The sequence below is a fragment of the Aotus nancymaae genome, unplaced genomic scaffold, assembly GCF_030222135.1.
Source record: "Aotus nancymaae isolate 86718 unplaced genomic scaffold, 86718_ANA_hifiasm-v0.15.2.pri h1tg000057l, whole genome shotgun sequence".
NCBI classification, from domain to species: Eukaryota; Metazoa; Chordata; class Mammalia; order Primates; family Aotidae; genus Aotus; species Aotus nancymaae.
Window position 1 is genome coordinate 24,052,209 of NW_026988471.1, and position 21,035 is coordinate 24,073,243.

At 53.0% G+C, this 21,035-nt stretch overlaps 1 protein-coding gene across 3 annotated transcripts in view; it reads right to left on the reverse strand.

Moving 5' to 3' along the window:
• The window catches only part of DNMT3A (DNA methyltransferase 3 alpha), a 111,420-nt gene that overhangs the window by 56,056 nt on the left and 34,329 nt on the right, over positions 1–21,035 (reverse strand). For all 3 annotated transcript variants that reach the window (XM_012453299.3, XM_064363905.1, XM_012453300.3), the window contains exon 3: positions 12,762–12,866. In XM_012453299.3, coding sequence (XP_012308722.2) covers positions 12,762–12,866 — 105 coding nt within the window. The remainder of the gene's footprint in view (positions 1–12,761; positions 12,867–21,035) is intronic.

Genomic DNA, 21,035 nt, shown 5'->3' on the forward strand with positions numbered 1-21,035 from the left:
GGCTAATTGTTTTGTATTTTAAGTAGAGATGGGGTTTCACTGTGTTAGCCAGGATGGTCTCGATCTCCTGACCTTGTGATTCACCCACCTCAGCCTCCTAAAGTCTGGGATTACAGGTGTGAGCCACTGCACCGAGCCTCAAGCGGACTTTTAAGTACACTCCCATGGTTGTACAACCTTTACCACCATCCATCTCCAGAACTTTTTCGCCATCCCAAACAGAAACTCTGTCTCCATTCAACACTAACCTCCCAGTGGCCTCTCCCCCAGTAACCACTCTTCCACTTTCTGTCTTCTAAGGAGCATGTAAAAGTCTGTGTGAGAGGATCTGGGCTAGGCCCTGTCTCTGGAGCCCTCAGCCCCCTATAGTTGGCAGGTGTGGACAGCTGCTGGTCCAGCCTCACCCTGAAGGGTGGGGCTGAAGCCACCACAGTCCTCACTCCTGTCCCAGCGGATGCATGCCACGTTTGTTTACAGTGCGCTTTCTCACCCTATCTCCTTACACCTCATCCCTCCGAATCTAATTATCTATTTACCGTGGCCTCGCTCATTGACCGTGAGCCTTGCCTTATTTAATTTTTTTATTTTTTGAGACGAAGTCTCACTCTGTTGCCCAGGCTGGAGTGCTCACTGCAACCTGTGCCTCCGGGGTTCAAGTGATTCTCCTGCCTCAGCCTCCCAAGTAGCTGGGATTACAGGCACCTGCCACCACACCTGGCTAATTTTTGTATTTTCAGTAGAGACAGGGTTTCGCCATGTTGACCAGGCTCATCTCAAAACTCCTGACCTCAGGCGATCTGCCCGCCTCAGCCTCCCAAAGTGCTGGATTACAGGTGTAAGCCACGGAGCCCGGCCAACCTTATTTAACTTTGTAGGCCTCTCCACCTACGGCTTTCTAGCACCTTGCACAGGTCTGGGCATATATATGCTTATAAAATTAATAAATGTAATTCTCCCAGGCATCCTAGGGGAGCTGGGGGCGACGCTCGCTTTTCTGAGGCCTGCCTTGGGTCACATACCTCCAGGCGGTAAAGCTTCCAGGATGGCCCAGGTACAGGCAAGGCATTTGAAGGCTGACTCCCGCTTTGGGTTGAGTCTAAGAAAAGTGCAAGCTCACAAATCCCTCCAGGGTTCGGAGAAGGCAGAGGCAGCATGCAGTGCTCAAGAAGAGCCGGGCAGAGGCTGCTGGCCCTCCCCTGAGCAGCGCCCAACTCAAGGAAAAGCCAGAGGCAAGGCAAGGGGGAGCCTCCCGCCGTGGCCTGCCCAGTCCCAACCAATTCCGCAGCCCTGCCGCTGCCTCCCCTTTCCCCTCTCAGACCCAGACCTCCTGCCCCTCCTTCACTCCAATGGAAGCCTTGCCTCCCAGGGTGGGGCAAAGTCTGAAACTCCCAGTAGGGAGAGGTGTTTTTTTTCTTTTCTTTTTTTTTTTTCAAGAGACAGGGTCTCTGTCACTCAGATTGGAGTGCGGTGGCAGGATCACAGCTCCCTGTGGCCTTGAATTTCTGGGATCAAGCAATCTTCTTGCCTCAGTCTCACCAGTACCAGGGACTACAGGTGCCTGCCACCATGCCTATTTTTTTTTTTTTTATGGAAATAATTTTTTTTTTTTTCTTTTGAGACGGAGTTTCGCTCGTTACCCAGGCTGGAGTGCAATGGCGCGATCTCAGCTCACCGCAACCTCCACCTCCTGGGTTCAGGCAATTCTCCTGCCTCAGCCTCCTGAGTAGCTGGGATTACAGGCACGCGCCACCATGCCCAGCTAATTTTTTGTATTAGTAGAGACGGGGTTTCACCATGTTGACCAGGATGGTCTCGATCTCTTGACCTCGTGATCCATCCGCCTCGGCCTCCCAAAGTGCTGGGATTACAGGTGTGAGCCACCACGCCCGGCCTATGGAAATAATTTTTAAAAATTTTTGTTTTAGAGACAAGGTCTCACTCTGCTGCCCAGGCTGGAGTGCAGGGGTGTGGTCATAGCTCACTGCAGCCTCAAATTCAACGATTTTCCTATCTCAGCCTCCCAAGGAGCTAGGACCACTGGTGTGTGCCACACTCAGCTAATTTTATAGAAGTTTTTTTTTTTTTTTTTTTGGAGATGGAGTCTTGCTCTGTTGCCCAGGCTGGAATGCAATGGTGCAATCTCGGCTTACTACAACCTCCACCTTCTGCGTTCAAGCAATTCTTCTGCCTCAGCCCCCCTAGTAGCTGGGATTATAGGTGTGAGCCACCAGGCCCGGGCTAATTTTGGATTTTTAGTAGAGACAGGGTTTTGCCATGTTGGCCAGGCTGGTCTCAAACTCCCGACCTCAGGTAATCCACCCACCTCAGCCTCCCAAAGTATTGAGATTACAGGTGCGAGCCATGCGCCCTGCCAGAAGTGACTTTTAAGTTTTGCTTTCTTATAGTTATTTACACACAAAAACTAAAACCCAGGAGGAGGAGAGGTGAGGGTCATGGCACAGGAGAGATGAGGTCCTGGCATCTGGGGCAAGGAGCGCTCTCCCCAGGCTGTAGCCCACATGCAGCACTCACTGGGATGCCATTCTCCCTCCTTCACTGCCTCTTCCTTTCCTACCAGGAGCTCCTCTTGCCATCTCCCCCAGAACCCAGCAGAGGCGGGGGCCACCTCACCTTGGTCACCCAGAAGGGTGGGCCTGCCATGGTGCTTTTAAGGCCTCCATGAGATCCATTCCATGCCACCCGGGAACCCTGGTGTCAGGCCAGCCATGGTCTCTTCACCATCACATGCACAGACTTGAGAAAGAGGCGCCTGATGCCTGACACTCACTGCCAGCCTCAGGACAGATGTGTGTGGGGAAGCCACACGATGTGAACTCACACACGCCAGCGAGGCCCTCCACTCACACCGTGGCTCCTGGCTCCTTCTATGTCCTCAGCTCTGCAGCCCCATCACCCCTCACCCAGCCTGGATTTTTCCAGGTTGACTCGCTTCAGGAAACAGCTGCATGTCCACGTAAGCAGGGCAGCTCTGCCCCTGAAGCATTGGCACGGGGCCACGACTGCCCAGCCCCGCCCTTCCTGCAGCCCCCTTCCCCTGGCAGCCCTCTCCAGAGATCTGATGGCAGCTGGAAGCGGCCTGTGGCAGGGAAAGCCAGAGAGGCCCGCCCCATGCCCACTCCAGGAGGGCGAGGGGTCCCCAGGTGCCCCCCTGCTCAGCCTTCCTGTGGTGGATGGAGCAGGCTCCAACGCTATGGAGCTAGGACCCCCGACTCTTCCAATTTCCCTTTTCCCTGTGGGTGGCTAAAAGCACCGCCAATGGGGTCAGGGACAGCGGGACCAGAGGCCACAGAGGGCCGACTCTGGAAACTTTGGTCCCAGCCTGGGCACCCCCTCAAGGTCCCACCATTCCCCTCACATCTGTTGGGAGCTACCTGTCTCCCTCCTCCCCAGAGATCTCTCCACTCACGTGTCTGAGGAGAGAACTCGGGGCTCAGCAAAGCCTTAGAGGTCACTCAGTCCGTGGCCTTGCTAGGCTGTCACAAGCCATGGCAAATGGATGCCAGAATGACCACGCCCGGTGAGTGGCCGGCCCACTTGGGGTTCTGCTTCCAGCGGGGACACAGGTCCACCTGGAAGAGGGCCTGGCTGTGCTCTTTGAAGTCAACCTCAAAGGATTTCACAGTGAGCTGGAGGCTTTCTTTAAAAAGCTGTTATGCTGGTCGGATGCGGTGGCTCACGCCTGTAATCCCAAGACTTTGGGAGGCTGAGATGGCCAGATCATCTGAGGTCAGGAGTTCAAGACCAGCCTGGCCATCATGGTGAAACTGCATCTCTACTACAAATACAAAAAATTAGCTGGGCATGGTGGTGCACACCTGTAATCCCAGTTACTCAGGAAACTGAGATGGGAGAATCACTTGAAGAATCACTTGAACCTGGGAGGTAGAGGTTGCAGTGAGCTGAGATCGCATCATTGCACTCCAGCCTAGACAAGAGTGAGACTCTGTCTCAAAAAACAAACAAAAAACCCCAAAGAAAGCCGTTATGTATGGGAGATCCACGTGTTTAAGTAAATCTCATTTGAAGTGACTTCTATTTTCAATCTCTGCCATCCCTAGGGTGATGGGTTTGGTAAGAAGGGAACTCACCATGGAAAATGGTGCTGTGTTTTCTGTGCTTCATTTTCCTTTCTGAAATGTCTGATGGGTGTCCTCCCTCCACCCCCCAGCTGTGCTGTACTCAGCCCGCTGCACCCGACATGATTTCATAGCCTTAATCACGTCCTCTCTTAGCCTTTGTCTCTGCAGACTGGAGAACCCTAATCTTTTTAGTCTGTCCTCTCTTGGCAGCCTTGCCTTCCCCTTGATCAATTTAGTGCCCTTCTCTGGAGCTTTTCCAGCTCGCTTATGTCTTTCCTGAGGTGGGAGAACCAAAATGTACAAAATTCTCTAGGTGGGGATGATGAAAGAAAACCCATGTCAACAGCTCTCCTGGGAGGCGTGTGCCGGCATGTACCTGCGTGTACCTGCAACGGCAGGAGCAAGGCAGGTGCAGCCCAGGCCCTAGAAGAGCTCCTGGGGCCCCAGGAAGGCCACAAAGGCCAGGACCTGCAGGAATGAAAGGACCTGCAGGAATGAATGACTTGCTGAAGGTGGCCCTGGGATGTGGAGGGATGGAAATAAACAGAGGGATTATTTTTGAAAAAAAAAAAAAAAAAAAAAAAAAGATATTCTGAGATGCTACTTAAATGCTCCCCGAATAAGACCAGCTACGTAAGGTGGCCTCGACAGGGACCCCTGCCCCATCTGCTCCCTTCCAGAAGCCTCATCTCTGACAACAACACTGACCTGACACTGTCCCTGCTGTGTCATCACTGGGGCCTCCTTTTACCCTTTCCCCTCCAGCATCCCCAGGGCCAGCAGCATATGCTTGGCCAATCCTGCCCCGCCACTGCCACCTCCCACAGGCCCTGGGCCTTTGCTGGTGCCCCTGCCTCTCCAGCTCCCAGCACGCGCTCATGCTCGGAGATGAATGCCATGCTCATGGGTGCCAGAGCCAGTTTCCCAAACACGACTCCTGTCACGTCATCTCCGCCTCCTCACAACCTTCCAGATAACGCATTTTTCAGAGGATGAAGAGTAAAAGCCCTTCAGGCTGCCTGCAAGCTACCTTTCCAACCAAAACTGAAAACATTTTTCTTCTTGCTTTGAGACAGGGTTTTGCTCTGTCGCCCAGCTGGAATGCAGTGGCACAGTTATGGCTCACTGAAACCTCACCCTCCAGGCTCAAGAGATCCTCCTGCCTCAGCCTCCCAAGTAGCTGTGACCACAGGCATACCACCATACCCAGCTACTATTATATAACCATATATATATATACGTATATGTATATATGCACATATTTTATTTATTTTTTGAGACAGAGTCTCCCTCTGTCATCCAGGCTGGAATGTAGTGGTGCAATCGGCTCACTGTAATCTCTGCCTGCCCAGGTTCAAGCAATTCTCATGCCTCAGCCTCCCAGGTAGCTGGGACCACAGGTATGTGCTACTATGTTTGGCTAACTTTTTTGTATTTTGAGTAGAGATAGGGTTTTGCCATGTTGGTCAGGCTGGTCTCTAATTCCTGGTCTCAATTGATTCGCCCGCCTCGGCCTCCTAAAGTGGTGGGATTACAGGTGTGAGCCATCGTGCCCGGCCCCATAGACATTTTTCAATGAATCCCCAGTCACTTTAGCCAGGCCTGCGCCTGCGTGTTCACAGCCCCTGCCTTTGGGCCTCCCCACACCCGCCCCACCCTGCGTGCTCTCCTTCCTCCACACCCAGCTCAGCAAGGTCCTGGGGTGGGGGGTGCTTCTCACTTTCCTCTTGACTTCTCCAAATGTCACCTCCCTTCTAAGGCCCAAGTCAAGCCCTGCGTCCTCCATCTTCCCTAGCTTTCCAGCATCCTTAGGAGTCCCACAGCACTTGAAGTCCCCGCCACGGGCTAGGACTTTCCATGTGGGACTCCAGTAGCAGGGCATCAATTTCACTGCTTGGCAGTGGAGCGGGCGGGTGGACAGGCCGGTACACTGCCCCCCAAGTAGTGTACCGGCCTGTCTTCCTCACGCCTTCCAAAACATGAGGAGACTGAGTGGGCAGTAGCATGTACTGAGGCAGGCTCACAGGAAGAAAACCCACCTCTAGAGGCAGGCCGGGGGCTACAGCCCAGGAGTGGGAGACACTATGTCAAGAAGTTGTGTGCAGAAAAGCAAGGGCACCACGTCACGGAGCTGGGGTGCAAAGGGTTAGCCCAGGAGCGGCTCTGATCTGGAAACAAGCAGGGGAGCTGAGCTCTGCCTTAACTTGGAGAAGAATCAAAGGTCCTGTTCGGCTGGAAAGCTAGCAAGTACAGTAAACCTCTGACAGCTGCCATAAGCTGTACCCAGCTGACTTTGGCTGCAGCAGGACGGTCCCCTAACTTCCCCATTTATAACCCAAGTCATTTGCTCTGAAGCGGTGCAGTTAGCCCTCTTGGACTGGCTCACTACTGTGCTGTGTTGGAGGGTCAGGTCTAACACCGGCTTGGGCTCAGCTGAGCTCAGCACCAGTGCCCAGCCCCCTCCTTCTCCACCCTCCCATTCTGGGTTATTCTTAGGAGGTGACCTCAGAGTGCTCCCTCTGAGCAAAAATAACCCTGGAGGAAGTTGGTGGGTATAAATCGTCAATGAATAAATACGCATCACTAGTAAACGGGATGGAGGCTGGCAGGGCCGCTCACCCCCCAGGGCCTGGTGGGTAGGGGCAAAAACTCTCCCTCCAGGGCTCCAACCAGAACCATCCACAAAGGACAAAGGCCTCCGCAGGACTGTAATCTCTGAACTGGCGACCAGGCAGGAACCAGCCTCAGACACCCACACTTGTCACCCTGCTACATCCTTGAAGGCTGCCCCTTCCTCCTCACCTCACACCCATGCATGGGCTCAGCCCCATGCGCCCGCCCCCGCCTCCCCATCATGGGCACTGGCCAGCCCGCAGGCCCTGGCCCAGGTGCCAGCTCCCTTCCTAAGCCCCGCCCTGCCCTGCAGCTGACTTCCTGTTTCCTGTTGCCGGCTCTGACTGCAGCATCCTGGCTCTCTGGCCAGTGCTGCAGACAACTAGGCTGTTGCTGTTTTGAAGCAGGCACACCTCTTCGCCCTCAGACCCCCGCAGCCTTTGGCACTTACACACAGGCTCCCTGCTATTTGTATCAATCATGCTCTTCAGTTATATTTTCTTTGTGTGCTTTTTGGACCAGTTCTACACACTTTTTCCAGCAGTCCTGCATTCACATATTAACTTAAAGAGAACCTCTGGATAGGTACCCAGGAGCCAAACTGCATGGCTCCAGGAATAAGGAGGAAAGAGCACCATGGACTTTGCAGTTGAGAGACGTGACGTCCAAGTCCTGATCATCCTCTCTGAACTTCAGTCTCTTCTTCTGAATGTGGGGATGATAATGAAGGTGGACCCCAGCTACCTCACACAGGTTTGTTGGCATCAAATAAGGTAATCCCTGTAAAAGGCCTCTGTAGGCAGTAACACGCTGTGTAACCATGAGCCTTTATTGCTAGTCTCTGTCCTCAGTGAGGCGGGCAAACTCATTGTGGCACAGCTCAGTGACTACGCAATGGCGGTACATTTTCAAACTGTCAGGGATGAAAGTGAAAGCTTTGGTTTCAGATTTTTAAATTCTCAGTGCACTGAGAAATGATACGGTTGTAAAATACAAAATCACAGCACGTGGATGTGGCAACATTATCACATGCACATAAAATCTTCTGAATAGTTATACTCAGTTCTGTACTGACAAGTAACAACCAGCGCTACTCAAAGTGAGGTCTGCAGACCACTGCAGTCCACGTGGGTGATCGGTGGGCTTGTAACTTGTCTTTATCAGTTCTTTTTTTTTTTTTTTTGACAGAGTCTCACTCTGTTGCCCAGGCTGTAGTGCAATGGTGCGATCTTGGCTCACTGCAACCTCCGCTTCCTGGGTTCAAGTGATTCTCCTGCCTCAGCCTCCCGAGTAGCTGGGATTACAGGTGTGCGCCACCACACTCAGCTCATTTTTGTACTTTTAGTAGAGATGGGGTTTCACCACACTGGCCAGGCTGGTCTCGAACTCCTGACCTTGTGATCCACCCGCCTCAGCCTCCAAAAGTGCTAGGATTACAGGCGTGAGCCGCTGTGCCTGGACATCAGTAGTTCATTTTTATTAATTTTAGAAACAGTTCAAGAAGGGAGAGGAAAGGCCAGGTGCAGTGGCTCATGCCTGTAATCCCAGCACTTTGGGAGGCTGATGCGGGTGGATCACCTGAGGTCAGGAGTTTGAAATTAGCCTGACCAACGTGGAGAAACTCCATCTCTACTAAAAAAAAAAACCAAAAAACAAAAAACAAAATTACCCAGGAGTGGTGGCGCATGCCTACAATCCCAGCTACTTGGGAGGCTGAGGCAGGAGAATCGCTTGAACTTGGGAGGCAGAGATTGCGGTGAGCAGAAATCGTGCCATTGCACTACAGCCTGGGCAACAAGAGTGAAACTCTGTCTCAAAAAAAAAAAAAAAAAGAGGCCAGCGTGTCACAGTGACTGAACCGGGCCTCATTTTCAGGCTGGGTTCTGCTGGGCTGCAGTGCTGGGGCAGGTGAGAGAAGGCAGGCTGCGGAACAGTGGAAGGCGAGGGCAGGGGGAATGGCTGGTGTGTTTAGGGAGCAGTGAGAGGGTGAGGTTTCTATGGCCAAAGGCACCCCTTGGACTATTTTGCTGTTTGTAAAGAGCCCCAGGAGGTAGACAGTGACATCAGGCATAGCAAGGGAAGGGGTGGTCAGATGGTGAGGGGCTGGAATCCAGATCCTGTCTAAGAAATGGAGTCCCAGGGGTTCCTGCAGAAAGACATGCCGGTGCTACGTGTACTGTGATTATGTGTGGCCTCCTCTCTGCAGCACACATGACTGAAATAGAAGACGTCTTCCTCTGGGGGCTTCCCACACATGGTCGGTGCTCAGGAAGTGGAAAGTGTTTGTCATGAAGGGAGCACACTGGCCTGGGCATGCGGGGGGCAGGTGGAGTCTGGTTCGGGCGAGGGCAATGCCGGGGGCAGAAGGCACCCAGGGACAGATGCCTCTTGAAGGCCACGACAGACAGTTCTTGAGGGCAAAAGGAGGAGAGAGCCCAGGATTTCTTGGGCTTGGGGCTGGGACCTGGTGAGAACGCTAGTGGGTGTACCTGACCCTCCCTGTCCAGGGCCGGCTGTGGAAGCCAACAGCCTCCAGCCAGGGTTTCATCTCTTACTTCCCAGTCCCCATCCCCCATCACACCTGTCAGGACCTGAGCCAATCTCCCTCCCCAGGCTTAGCTGGTTGACACACTCAGCTGCTTTAAAGCTCCCTGGCAAATCTATTCCCAGGGCCACAGATGCAGCAGATCCTCAGAAGCCCTCTCTGCTGTGCTCCTGCAGGGGAGGGGAAGAGGCCAGGACCAGCACCTGCCGCCACAGGGCTAAGCCCCGGCTGCAGCAGGAATCCACCAATGTGGGCTCCCAGGGAGGGCCGTGCTAGCTGCTGTCCTTGGGGTCAGTCTCTCTTGGTTCCTCCAATGTGCAAGGAGTCCCCAACGGCTGACTCCCCAATCAGCTTCACCTTCCCCACGCTCCTCCTCACCCTGGGCCTCTCCTGAGAGGCCAGGCAGCTGCAGGTATGACCCAGGACTCAGGCTAGAACACATCCAGACCATGACGGGCACAGGATGCATCCCACCTCCCAGGGCTGCTGAGAGGCTGATGCTGGGCCCCCATCCCTCAGGCCTGCACCCCAGCCTGGTGGACCCTGTGCCCTGCAGTGGAACAGGTTTTTACACAGCCAGCTCTGCACATTTTTTTTTTGAGACAGAATCTTGCTCTGTCACCCAGACTGGAGTGCAGTGGCACAATCTTGGCTCACTGCAACCTCTGCCTCCTGGGTTCAAGTGATTCTTCTACCTCAGCCTCCTGAGTAGCTGGGATTCCTGCCTCAGCCTCCTGAGTAGCTGAGACTACAAGTGTGAGCCACCATGCCTGGCTAATTTTTGTATTTTTAGTAGAGACAGGGTTTCACCATACTGGTCAGGCTGGTCTTAAACTCCTAACCTCATGATCTGCCTGTCTTGGCCTCCCAAAGTTCTGGGATAACAGGTGTGAGCCATTGTTCCCGGCCTTTGGACTGTTTTGCTGTTTGTAAAGAGCCCCAGGAGATAGACAGGGCAGGTTTTCCTGGCAGCCATATTTTACCAATGAGGAAGCAGCCCAGAGAGGTTGGGTGACCTGCTCAAGGACACATGGCTGGGAAGCATTAGATCAAGGTGCTGTTCTTCTGTCAAACTACGGTTGCCATGGCCTCCTGAAGAGGAAAGGTTTGGCCAGGCAGGGGCAGTCCTGACCTTTGCTGAGGCCCCTTGGTACATGCATCATTTCATTCTCACAGGGGCGAGAGATTTTTCGAAGGGGAACCTGAGGTTCAGGCAGCAGCTGTTCAAGGCTATACAAGTAGCCAGTGGTGGAGTCAGAATTTGAACTCAGGTCTCTTGGACCCCAAAGATGGTGTTTTTCCTTCTGCACTGCAGCCTGCTCCAGGCCCAGGGATGTATGGCCGCCGTTCCCTCTCCCCTCACTCAGCTGTGCCCCTCTTCTCTGTCATTGTCCAGGTGATGTCCCCACACTCCTGTCCCTGACTTCCTTGTACCTTCTCACCCAAGAGCTTCATTCCACCTCTCAGCAATGCGGCTGCCCTCTGATTCCAGAGACTCACAAAGATAAGTCTAAGGGTTGCTGGGTCTTTATTTGCTACAGGTGGTGGCTCTTGTCCCCAGAAACTGGATGGGGACAGGGGGAGTTTGCTTAGCAGATCACAGGTTGCCAAGCCTCAGGAGAGGGGCAGGGCACGCTGCAGATGTGGAGTCACCAGTGTGCTCTGACTCCAGCCTGGCTCCCCTCCCACACCTTCTCCATCAAGGCGCCCTGCGGGTAGAGGAGCATGCAGGGGCCCCAGGAATCTGGAGTCTGCTGCCAGCCAGAAAGTCCTCCAAAATCTCATTTTATCTTTCAATGCCATGTGAATTTTTCGTTCCAGGCCATAAAATATCCATGTTTGCTTTAATATTAAAATGTTTAAAATTACTTACCAGTTAAATGACTTCACTCCGGCCTGACCCCCCTCCAAATCTTCAGGCAGAATTGGCAGTGGGGCACTGCATTACCCAGCAGGTTTCCACACCCACCTCCAGGAACCCACCGCCCACCTCTACCATCCCATTTCACTTTAGTCACCTTCACCCCAGCTCTCTACCCCAAGGGAGCAAGTCCTGGGCTCCAGGCCTGCTGAGAACATTTCCTTGAAGGGCTGAGCAACAAATCCAGAGCCTCTGACTCCCCCTTACCTTCTTGCTCCAAGTTTACCATTCTCAGCTGGAAGGGGCTAAAAGAAAGGAACCAGCTGTCTCTGGTGCTGGCAAATAATGACTGCTCCACATCTGAGTTTAAGGCATAAGCCACTCAGGCTCCTACAGCCCAGGGGCCTTGTTCTCCAGAGCTGCCCCCAGGCCTTAGCGGCACTGGCTCCCAGAAGCCCGGAGCTGGGCTTGACCCTGCTGCCTACTCCCCTGCAGGACTTCCTTCATCAGGGCCCTGATCCTCCTGCTCTCTCACAGCCTCCTCAGCCTGCATCTCCTCACTCCCATTTGATCAGACTCCCAGTCTGATCCCTTCCTCCTCCAGGTGGGGACTCTCAGTTCCCTTCCTCCTCCAGGTGGGGACTGAGACCTAGGGTGAGAGTGTGGCAGCAAGGCGCCTGCAGAGACAGGCCAGGGAGATCTTGGTCCAGCCTGGGATTCTGGCAGGCCCTCTTGCTTCCCTTCCAGAGGGAGGCCAGGAGTCAGGGGCCTAGGTCAAGTCTCAAGCCCAAGACCCACCAGCCAAGTCCCCTGGCCCTTTAGGGCTTCCAGGTCTGCATGTAGAAAAATGCCTGTAATCCCAGCACTTTGGGAGGCCAAGGCAGGTGGATCACGAGATCAGGAGTTCAAGACTATCCTGACCAACATGGTGAAACCCCATCTTTTTTTTTTTTTTTTTTTTTTTTTTTGAGACGGAGTTTCGCTCTTATTACCCAGGCTGGAGTGCAATGGCGCGATCTTGGCTCACCACAACCTCCGCCTCCTGGGTTCAGGCAATTCTCCTGCCTCAGCCTCCTGAGTAGCTGGGATTACAGGCACGCGCCACTATGCCCAGCTAATTTTTTGTATTTTTAGTAGGACGAGGTTTCACCATGTTGACCAGGATGGTCTCGATCTCTTGACCTCGTGATCCACCCGCCTTGGCCTCCCAAAGTGCTGGGATTATAGGCTTGAGCTGCTGTGCCTGGCCTGAAACCCCATCTTTATGAAAAATATGAAAAAAATTAGCTGGGCGTGGTGGCACGCATCTGTAATACTAGCTACTCAGGGAGGCTGAGGCAGGAGAATCGCTTGAACCCGGGAGGCGGAGGTTGCAGTGAGCCGAGATTGCACCATTGCACTCCTGTCTGGGCGACAGAGCAAGACTCCATTTCCAAAAAAACAAACAAACAAAAAGAAAACAGGGAAATGAGGGTGGGATAAGAATGGGGTATATGAAGCAGTTCTGTAGCTGGAGGGGTGCACGCCATCACCTGGTCTTAAATGTCCCCAGGTCCCTGCAGGACACACATCACTGGCATCGAGTGCCCAGGTACATGTGTGTGGCGTGTGTGCATAGGAGGGTGTAGGATGCACCACTCACCGGGGGGTGCTTGCGCTTCCTCCCAGGCCGCCCCACCTTCCGGGCCGTGGTGCTGGGCTCTTGGCGCTCCTCCTTGCCACGAGGCTCCTCCTGCTCCTCTCCATCCTGCAGGCACAGACACAGCCTGTGAGGCCAGAGGTGGATCCAAGCAGTGCATCATTCCAGGGCTGTCCGGGGCTGGCCTGGCCTCCCTTCCAACCCCAGCCTCCTCCTGTCCCACCAGCCACACTTCAGGGCTGTGTAATATGCCCCCCTCCAACTCGCCTCCTGCCTGGTGAAGCTTGAGTCACCCCTCAGAGCCCCATTTAAAATACATCCTTGACCAGGCACAGTGGCTCACACCTGTAATCCCAGCACTTTGACAAGACTAAGCAGGAGGATCACTTGAGGCCAGGAGTTCGAGACCAGCCTGGGCAACATAGTGAGACTTCATCTCTACAAAAAGAAAAAAAACCCCACACCCATATATATGCGTATATAAATAATAATCCTTGTGGGGATCTTCAGGCCAGACCCTGTGCCCCGGCAGAAGGCATCTCTCCCTCTTTATGATCACAGTTTCTGAACCACAAAATCATAACACAAGCTCTGATAAAGGATTTGAGTTAAAAGTTTATTCGTACGAGAAAGTTTTTGTTCACAGGTACAAAAATTACATTTGTGATCTACTTAATGAATCACCTTTATTGAAAATAAAATCAAGTGAAAAGAAATATTAAGCAATATCTATTTGAAGTCCATGAGATACTTATGAGGACTGTGGAAAGTGGAGGACTGTACAGTTGTGAACACCCCTGCCAGGTGGAGCTGGCACCGCGCACGCCTGTCAGCCTGCAGGAGGGTCGCGGGGACTGAATCTCAGCTCCTGTCCATCTCTTGCATTCACTGAGTTTGGGCGAATATTTCATTTGTTTTGCTCCCCACCCCTCACATGACACCTGTGCAAGGCTGGGCCCTGACGTGCTTGTCTCCTGGGGCACAGAGACATAAACCTAGAAAGTCCTGCCTCACTACTCCTGCCTGGCCACAAACCACCCACAAGTCCCTTCTGACTCAGCCAGGCTCTGGCATGACTAATCACCAGCAGAAATGATACTGGGGAAGGAGAGAGAGTGCGGCCCTGACCCTGCAGAGGGAACACAGGCTGTTCTTCACACCTTGCACGATGTCAGGAGCCCAAGACAGCTTTGGGGCCCTCCCTGGGGAGGGCGCCAACCCAGGGTGCTGCCGGCAGCACAGACGGAGAAAAGGGTCCACAGTTTTCCCAGAGACTACCATGGCCCTCGATGTCCTACTCAACTTTCATTTTCTGTGATTGCAAAATACCTTGTGGTTTGCCACATTAATTTTTAGATGATAATGGGGCACACAAATGGAAACCCACTGTGACCAGCTGTAGACGTGAGACCAGTGGGAAGAGAGTCCCTGGTCCCTCCGTCCATCCTCCCGCTGAGCCATGTCCTTGGGGCAGACCATCACAACTCAAGTTCTGCAAGGCCTCCAAAGACATGCACATGGCAGGGGAACAGAGGTGCCCGATCTTGGCACAGGTGGGGGCCACAGTCAAACTGCAGAGAGGCAGAGCTCACACAAGAGATGGAGAGAATGCTCGGAGGCACAGAAGAGAACCCTGGTGTGTTGTGGGAGCAAGGAAGGGGAGAGCTGCAACGCCAGAGCCCAGGGCTGTCAGAGAAACGCACTGAGGATGAGGAGGTTCGGCTAGTGTCAGAACAGCTGACCTCCAAGGGCACTGTCACTAAGCTGTGCAGAATAATATGGCAGTGAGGGCTGGAGAAGGGCCAAAGAGGACAATTTAAGGAGCACAGCGGAGGAAGCATCTGGAAAGGAAGCCAGGGGACAGGGAGCCCCATGCCGTCTTGGAGGGATAGACCAGCCCCGGGACCGGAGATCCTTCAGGGGCTCTTTTCAGGAAAGCACAGCAGAGGGGTGGTGAGGGCAGAAAGGCCGTGGGAAGAGGAGCCAACTGGCGGGAGCCTTCAAGAGGGCTCAGAGTGCCCGAGGGCGCATGCCCCATGGGAGGCCAGGTCTGCTGCTTCTGTACCATCTTCTGAAGACGCCCCATGTAAGAAAGGATCACACAGAGAGGACGCATTGCCAGTGCAGCTTAGTATTTGTGAAGGTTCTGATTGGATCTACACAACTGCTAAGAATTTCAGGCAGAGGTGGGGCTTCTGATCCAATTCAACCAGTGCAAATGGGCAGCATTTGATCAGCATATGTAACATCATCAGGGGTCATGTGAGGTCATGGAAAGAGCAAAGTGGGTCTGAGCCCAGCTTGTCCATTTCCTAGTTACAGGAGCAGCCTCTCGGAGCCTCAGTTTCCTCATCTGTAAAATGGGGGTATGAAGGTGTCTGTCCTGTCTGCTTCTCGGGTTTTGAGAAGACAGCTGCACAAAGGGTTTATCCCTTTGTCTGTTTTGTTTACCGCTGAAGCCCCTGAGCCTAGGACAGATTCTGGAAAAACTCCTACTGCCCTGGGCTTTAAACTATTTCTTTAACAAGCTGCATTTGTGACAGAGGGATTCATTTGACTTTCTTTTATTCTGAATTAATCAGAGATGTGAAAGTCAACCAGAGCTTCTGATCAGTGAAAGGGAACCACAGTTACCACACAGCAATGACCTAAAAATAAAGACGCGTGACATTTCACGATGGGCACTGGCTTCCATTGGGCATGTGGAGAAAGCCTTTGGGGGCCCCGACAGGCCACCCCTCTGCCATATGCAGCCCTGCTGGCATCTCTCACCTACACCACATGTGCTGAGCCTGCAGGTGCTTGGCACATTTTTTTTCCCCTACTGGATTCAATTCAGTGCAACCCAGCCCAGGAGGAAGGGGTGGACCCCCGGGGCCAGGCCACTCTCCAGGTCATGATAGGTCCAGAGAGGGTGGGGAGGGCAGGTGTGCTGTGTGTACCCCACACCTGGTGCAAGGTGCTCTACGGCTGGCCCAGCAGTCAGGCCCCATGTGCCTCTGGGTGGTGCTTGGAGTCTCCACGAGAGCCAGGTCTCAACTCCTGGCCTTTGCCCTTGACATTTGGCTCTAAGAGCAGCGATGTGAAAAGCACGTTCTCTTCTGCCAACTCTTCCCGATGGAGTCTTAGGGCAGAGCGGGAAGCGATGCTTCTGCTCTGGGCCTGCCTGAGGTCTCCTTGTGGAGGGAGGGGACTGACACGCCGAGAAGGGTGAGCAGATGGCTCAGGCCATGCCCCTCAACAGTTCCAAGGAAGTGTAGCAAGTGGTTCATTCTCGCATCTGTCACAGGGTGTTTTATTCCATATCTTTGCTGATGGGTTGAGCAAAGGAATGTAAAATATGCTTATCAAATCTGCAAGTAGCCCTGAATTAGGAGGCGTTGCTAATACTCTGAAAGAAAAGAATCTGACACGTGGTGACATGGAACAGCTGAAAAACAGTAACACGGTTCTCGGGAATAGATGTGAGCCCAGGTTGGTTTCCTCATCTGTCAAGCCAGCGGACTGAATTCGTCCACACTTCCAGTGGGGAGGGGAGGGGGAGGAAATTCCAGACATGTAGCCTTTGGAGAGGGCAGAGCCGGGCTCGGAGTTTCGCTCTGCTCTTTGCTTAGGAGTAACCTCCAGCTCTTTGACCTCCCTGAGTCTTGCTTTCCTCATCTATCAAATGGGATGATACCTACTTCACAGTGATGTTATAAGAATTAAATAAGGTGATGTAGCAAAAGCTGACATGTGAGAGTCACTCAAGAACTGCTACCTTCCCCCGCTCTACACATCCGGATTCGTACTTCACTCCCACTCCATCCTCCCCATCCTCCTCCCCGCCTCATGCAAATCCCAGCGCGCAGCCCACCAAATGCAGCAATCCCTCACTACCATGCACAACCCAACATCTGGCGGGGCTCCTGCTGCAAGATATGTGGCAATACCAGGGCTCTGGGAGCTTTCCAAAATGCAAAGCTGATTATGTCACTCTGCAGAGCTTAAACCCTTGCCACGGGGGTTCCCAGGGGCCAGGAGGATCCAGCCAAGCTCCGCTCATGTGCAGGATGGTCCCCAGGATCTGGCTGGATCGCCTTGGTCTCCCTCTCCACATCATGGTCCCAACAGACGGCACCAAGGGTGAAAGCAAACTGCTTCTGGCCTCAGCCCCTGGGCAGACTGTTCGTTCTGCCCACACCGGCTTCCCGTCAGGTTTATCAGCAAACTGTTACCCAACTTTCCAGCCTCATATCCTAGATTCCCTGCCCCCCAATCCCTTACCGAGACTGAGCTGAAAGACCCTTCCTCTCCTATAGTTCCCCTACCCAGCACGGCAGTGGTCAACTCCTTGAGGGAAGTGTCAGTGTCTGATTGATGGTGGCATCCAGAATGCCTAGAGCAATGCCTATAGTCCAAGGCAGGCATTTGATGAATGACTGTCATGGAGTAGGTGCTTGACATGAGTCCACAGATGCAAACAGAAGCACACGCACAAATCCACAAACCCGTACAAATACAACTGTGTACGAGGCTCCAGTGCCTCTCAGATCTTTTCGATTCTAGATTAGGAAACAAGAGGACTAAAACATCCCTTCTAGACTTAAACATAATTGTCACTTTGCATTTGTGTCATTCTTTGCAGCTTTCAAAGCACCTTCACATTTGGTGGCCTGTTAGATTAGGTGGTTCCTCTCTCTAAACTTCTGAGGCTATGATCTGACCTACATTTCAACACTGCTCACTGGATGGATTATTTTAAGCCATATACAATGTCTCATTCTGATGCGCAGGGCGATGATGATAATAATCTCTCACATTTGTACTGTACATGGTAATTAACAAAGCATCTTCACATATGTTATTTCATTTCATTCTTATACTTTATGGAAAGCAGAGCTGGTATTATTTTTTTTCTATTACACAGGTGAAACACCTGAAGCTCAGAGAGATTAGCTGACTTGCAGGGATCAGAGCCAGGAAAGGAGGCCTTTAGAACCAAAATTTACATCTTTTGTTTACCAGCCCATGGGTCTTTCTACTGCAGCAAGCCACTATACCCTACCACATCAACAGACAGACACACAGTAACGCCATAAAGATACAGGGAATCTGAGGTCAAGGCACACAGGCATTTACAGGCACAGACACTCTGGGCTGGCTGCGCCCAGACACAGGACCCTTCCCCACAAGAGAGTTATGTCTCTGAGGCCCTCACCTAGAGACAGCCAGCCTGACAGATGTGTTCCCTTCAATACTTAAACTGGATGCTACTGACCCAGCATCTGTTGAGCAGATATCTCAAGTTGGTGCTTGAGTCAAGGGGATGAACTTGCCTGATCTAGCCAGCTATTTGCCCAGGCCCCCTGGGACAAGAAGCAGGCACAGCCTTTGCCAGCTGGCTGGCTGGCCTCCCAGGGACTGTCTGTGGTCATGGAATTCAGTGAAACGAATTGGCTTCTGCAAGGGGCAGAGCCCTGTCCCGGGCTTCCTGAGCACGAGGCTCTGCAGAACTACAGCCACACGCTCACATACCCCCACGCCATGTACACACACACACATATGCTCACACGCACACCCATGCCCAGGCCAACCTGCAGAGGCTGATCCCAGCGTGAGGGATCAGGCCGGGAATCACTGAAGATGCGTATGGGTCCACAGCCCTCCAAAGCCCCCTGCTTTTTCTGATCTTAGTCACCTCCCAAAGCTATCAGCCCTTTATTTCAATTATTCAACAATATCCAACAAATAATCATTGACTGCTTAGGTGGCATCATAAGATAATTACTGAGGAAAGCCTTCCATCCTCCTGAAAGGCCACTCTCGGAGGGGAGGGGCCGTGTCTCATTGGCCCCTCTGAGTCCCCCACAGCTCTTGGGTACTTGCACACGGAGGTGCTCCAGAAATGCTGAATAGCCGACAACGGTGCTGCCCGCCTAGTTCCCAGGTCCTTCTGCCAGGGCTGCAGCTCCTTGTCCACAGCCTGTCCACCTAGCTGGCCTCATTATCTTCTGCAGGTGCAGGCTGTGCCAGACCTCAGACCCACAGGGCAGCATACCTCAGCCCCGTCCGCCTCTGAGGTCTTGGTGCCATCACAAGGTCAGGCATAGGGGTGTGCTCAAAAAATCTATTGAGCACCTACTGTGTACTGGATACAAAGATAAACAAATAGGAAACTTGGTTCAGAGAGAGACAATGACATGTAAACAAGTACCTGACGCCATGCTGAGCCCAGAGCGGAGTGTGCCACTGCTCTGCCTGTGGCCGCTTCCATGGCACCAAGCCCACTCATGTCTGCTCCTTCAGCAGCACACCTGGCTCTGCCAGCCCTTGCTTAATAGAGGGGAAGATCCAGATAAAACTACTCTGTAGCCGTGTGGCCTCTCTAAGCCTCAGTTCCTCATCTGTAAAATGGGGATGAGGAACCTCTGATCATCACCCTGCTCTGGGCGCCTTCTGACTTATTGTGATGAGGGAGTGAGCCAATTACCGTGCAGAGAACACTCCTTTACTCCCTTCCATGCTGCACAAACATTATGTGGGATGATTATGAGGAATATTCCTAATGCCCTGTGGCTCTCTGCAGACGCAGCTGCAGGGCATGACCAGGCCTCCTGTGTTAAGCCCAGCTGCCAGCGAGGAAAGGCTCATTTCCCACTTGTCCTGAAACACTGCTCCACCACTACTCAGCTTTACTCTTTTTTTTTTTTTTTTGAGATGGAGTTTCGCTCTTGTCGCCCAGGCTGGAGTGCAATGGTGCGATCTTGCTCACTGCAACTTCCGCCTCCCAGGTTCAAGCAATTCTCCTGCCTTGGCCTCCCGAGTAGCTAGATTACAGGCTTGTGCCACCATGCCCAGCTAATTTTGGTACTATTAATAGAAACAGTTTTGCCATGTTGGCTAGGTTGGTCTAGAACTCCTGACCTCAGGTGATCCACCTGCCTCAGCCTCCCAAAGTGCTGGGATTACAGGCGTGAGCCACCGCACCCGGCCCACTCCTTTTCTGCACAGCTGAGCCCAGCCTTTCCTGCCCTGGCCGACTCACCTTCTCGGCAGGGCTGGGCTTCCTCCCTAACCTAGCCATTAAGAGCAGGAGGGACCCAAGTGACCACGGCCCCTCACCTAGGCCCCTGACGGGATCCACAGCCCCTGCCATCAGGAATTAGGTCTCATCACCACTTGCCTTGTTTTACTTTTGTTCAAGGGATAAAGGGAACTCAAGCCTTTCGTGACTGATGACCCAAAGAGAGACAACCTTCCCTCCAAGTGCTAGGCTCTCAGCAGACTCTAAGTCCACACTAGATCCCCACCCATGGTTTCCTCTCCCATGCCCCTGCAATTCATGGGGTGGCAGTGAGTCTAAATCACAAAGATGTAAGAAGGTAGGTAGGTAGGCAGGTGGTGGGTGGATTAGTAGGTAGATGTCCAAAATAAATCATAAAGCTCACTTAACATACGCCACGTCCCAGTGTGAACCACTTGCACACACCATCTCGTTTGAACCTCTCAAGCCAACTAGGGGCCATTTTCCCACTCATAGCCATGTTGCCAAGTCACGCGACAGAGTCCAGATTCAACACAGGCCTGTCTCCAAGGGCCAAACAACCCCGACCCAAGACTGTGCTGACTGCAAGGTTAACTAAATTTGACATATAATAATGTCCAATTTAAGAGAATTTCAGGGAACCTGAAGTGCAAAATGTAGGTCCTGCTCCGGTCAGAGAGAGGCACTGTTCACATCACAAACCCACAGAGCACACCCAAGCCTCTCCTAACTCCCCCAAGGTAAGAGCAGGAGCACCATTATCGCTGGCTGGGTTTCTGAGTGACGTTGACGGTGCAGAGGCTTTTTCTGTAGCAATTTAAATGTACTAAGAAGGATGCTCTTTGAAATGACCCTACAGCATCCATCGTCAAGAGAAGAGCCAGCCCTAAGTGACCATGTGGGGGCATCTGAGTGCAAGAGAGGCAGCACGTGCCCAGGAGCAGATGACAGATGGAGGGCAGCAAGAATGACTGCCACTGGAACTGGCAGGGACTCCACCCAAGGATGGAGGCCCTTGCGCCTGCAGACCAGGGCAGAGGGAGGGCAGAGAGCCCACGGGAAATCAGTGGCTGCCGGGCCTCTGGGCTGGCCTTTGACGGGAAGGGGAAAGGAGGAGCAGCAGCCCCAATGCTGGCCACAGACACACACACTGTCACACATGCCTGTGCAAACACATACTTGCAGTGCTTCCTCAGCATCAGTATGCACCCCGGCTGCAGCTTTTACTGCAGGCAGGAGAGGGCTTGATC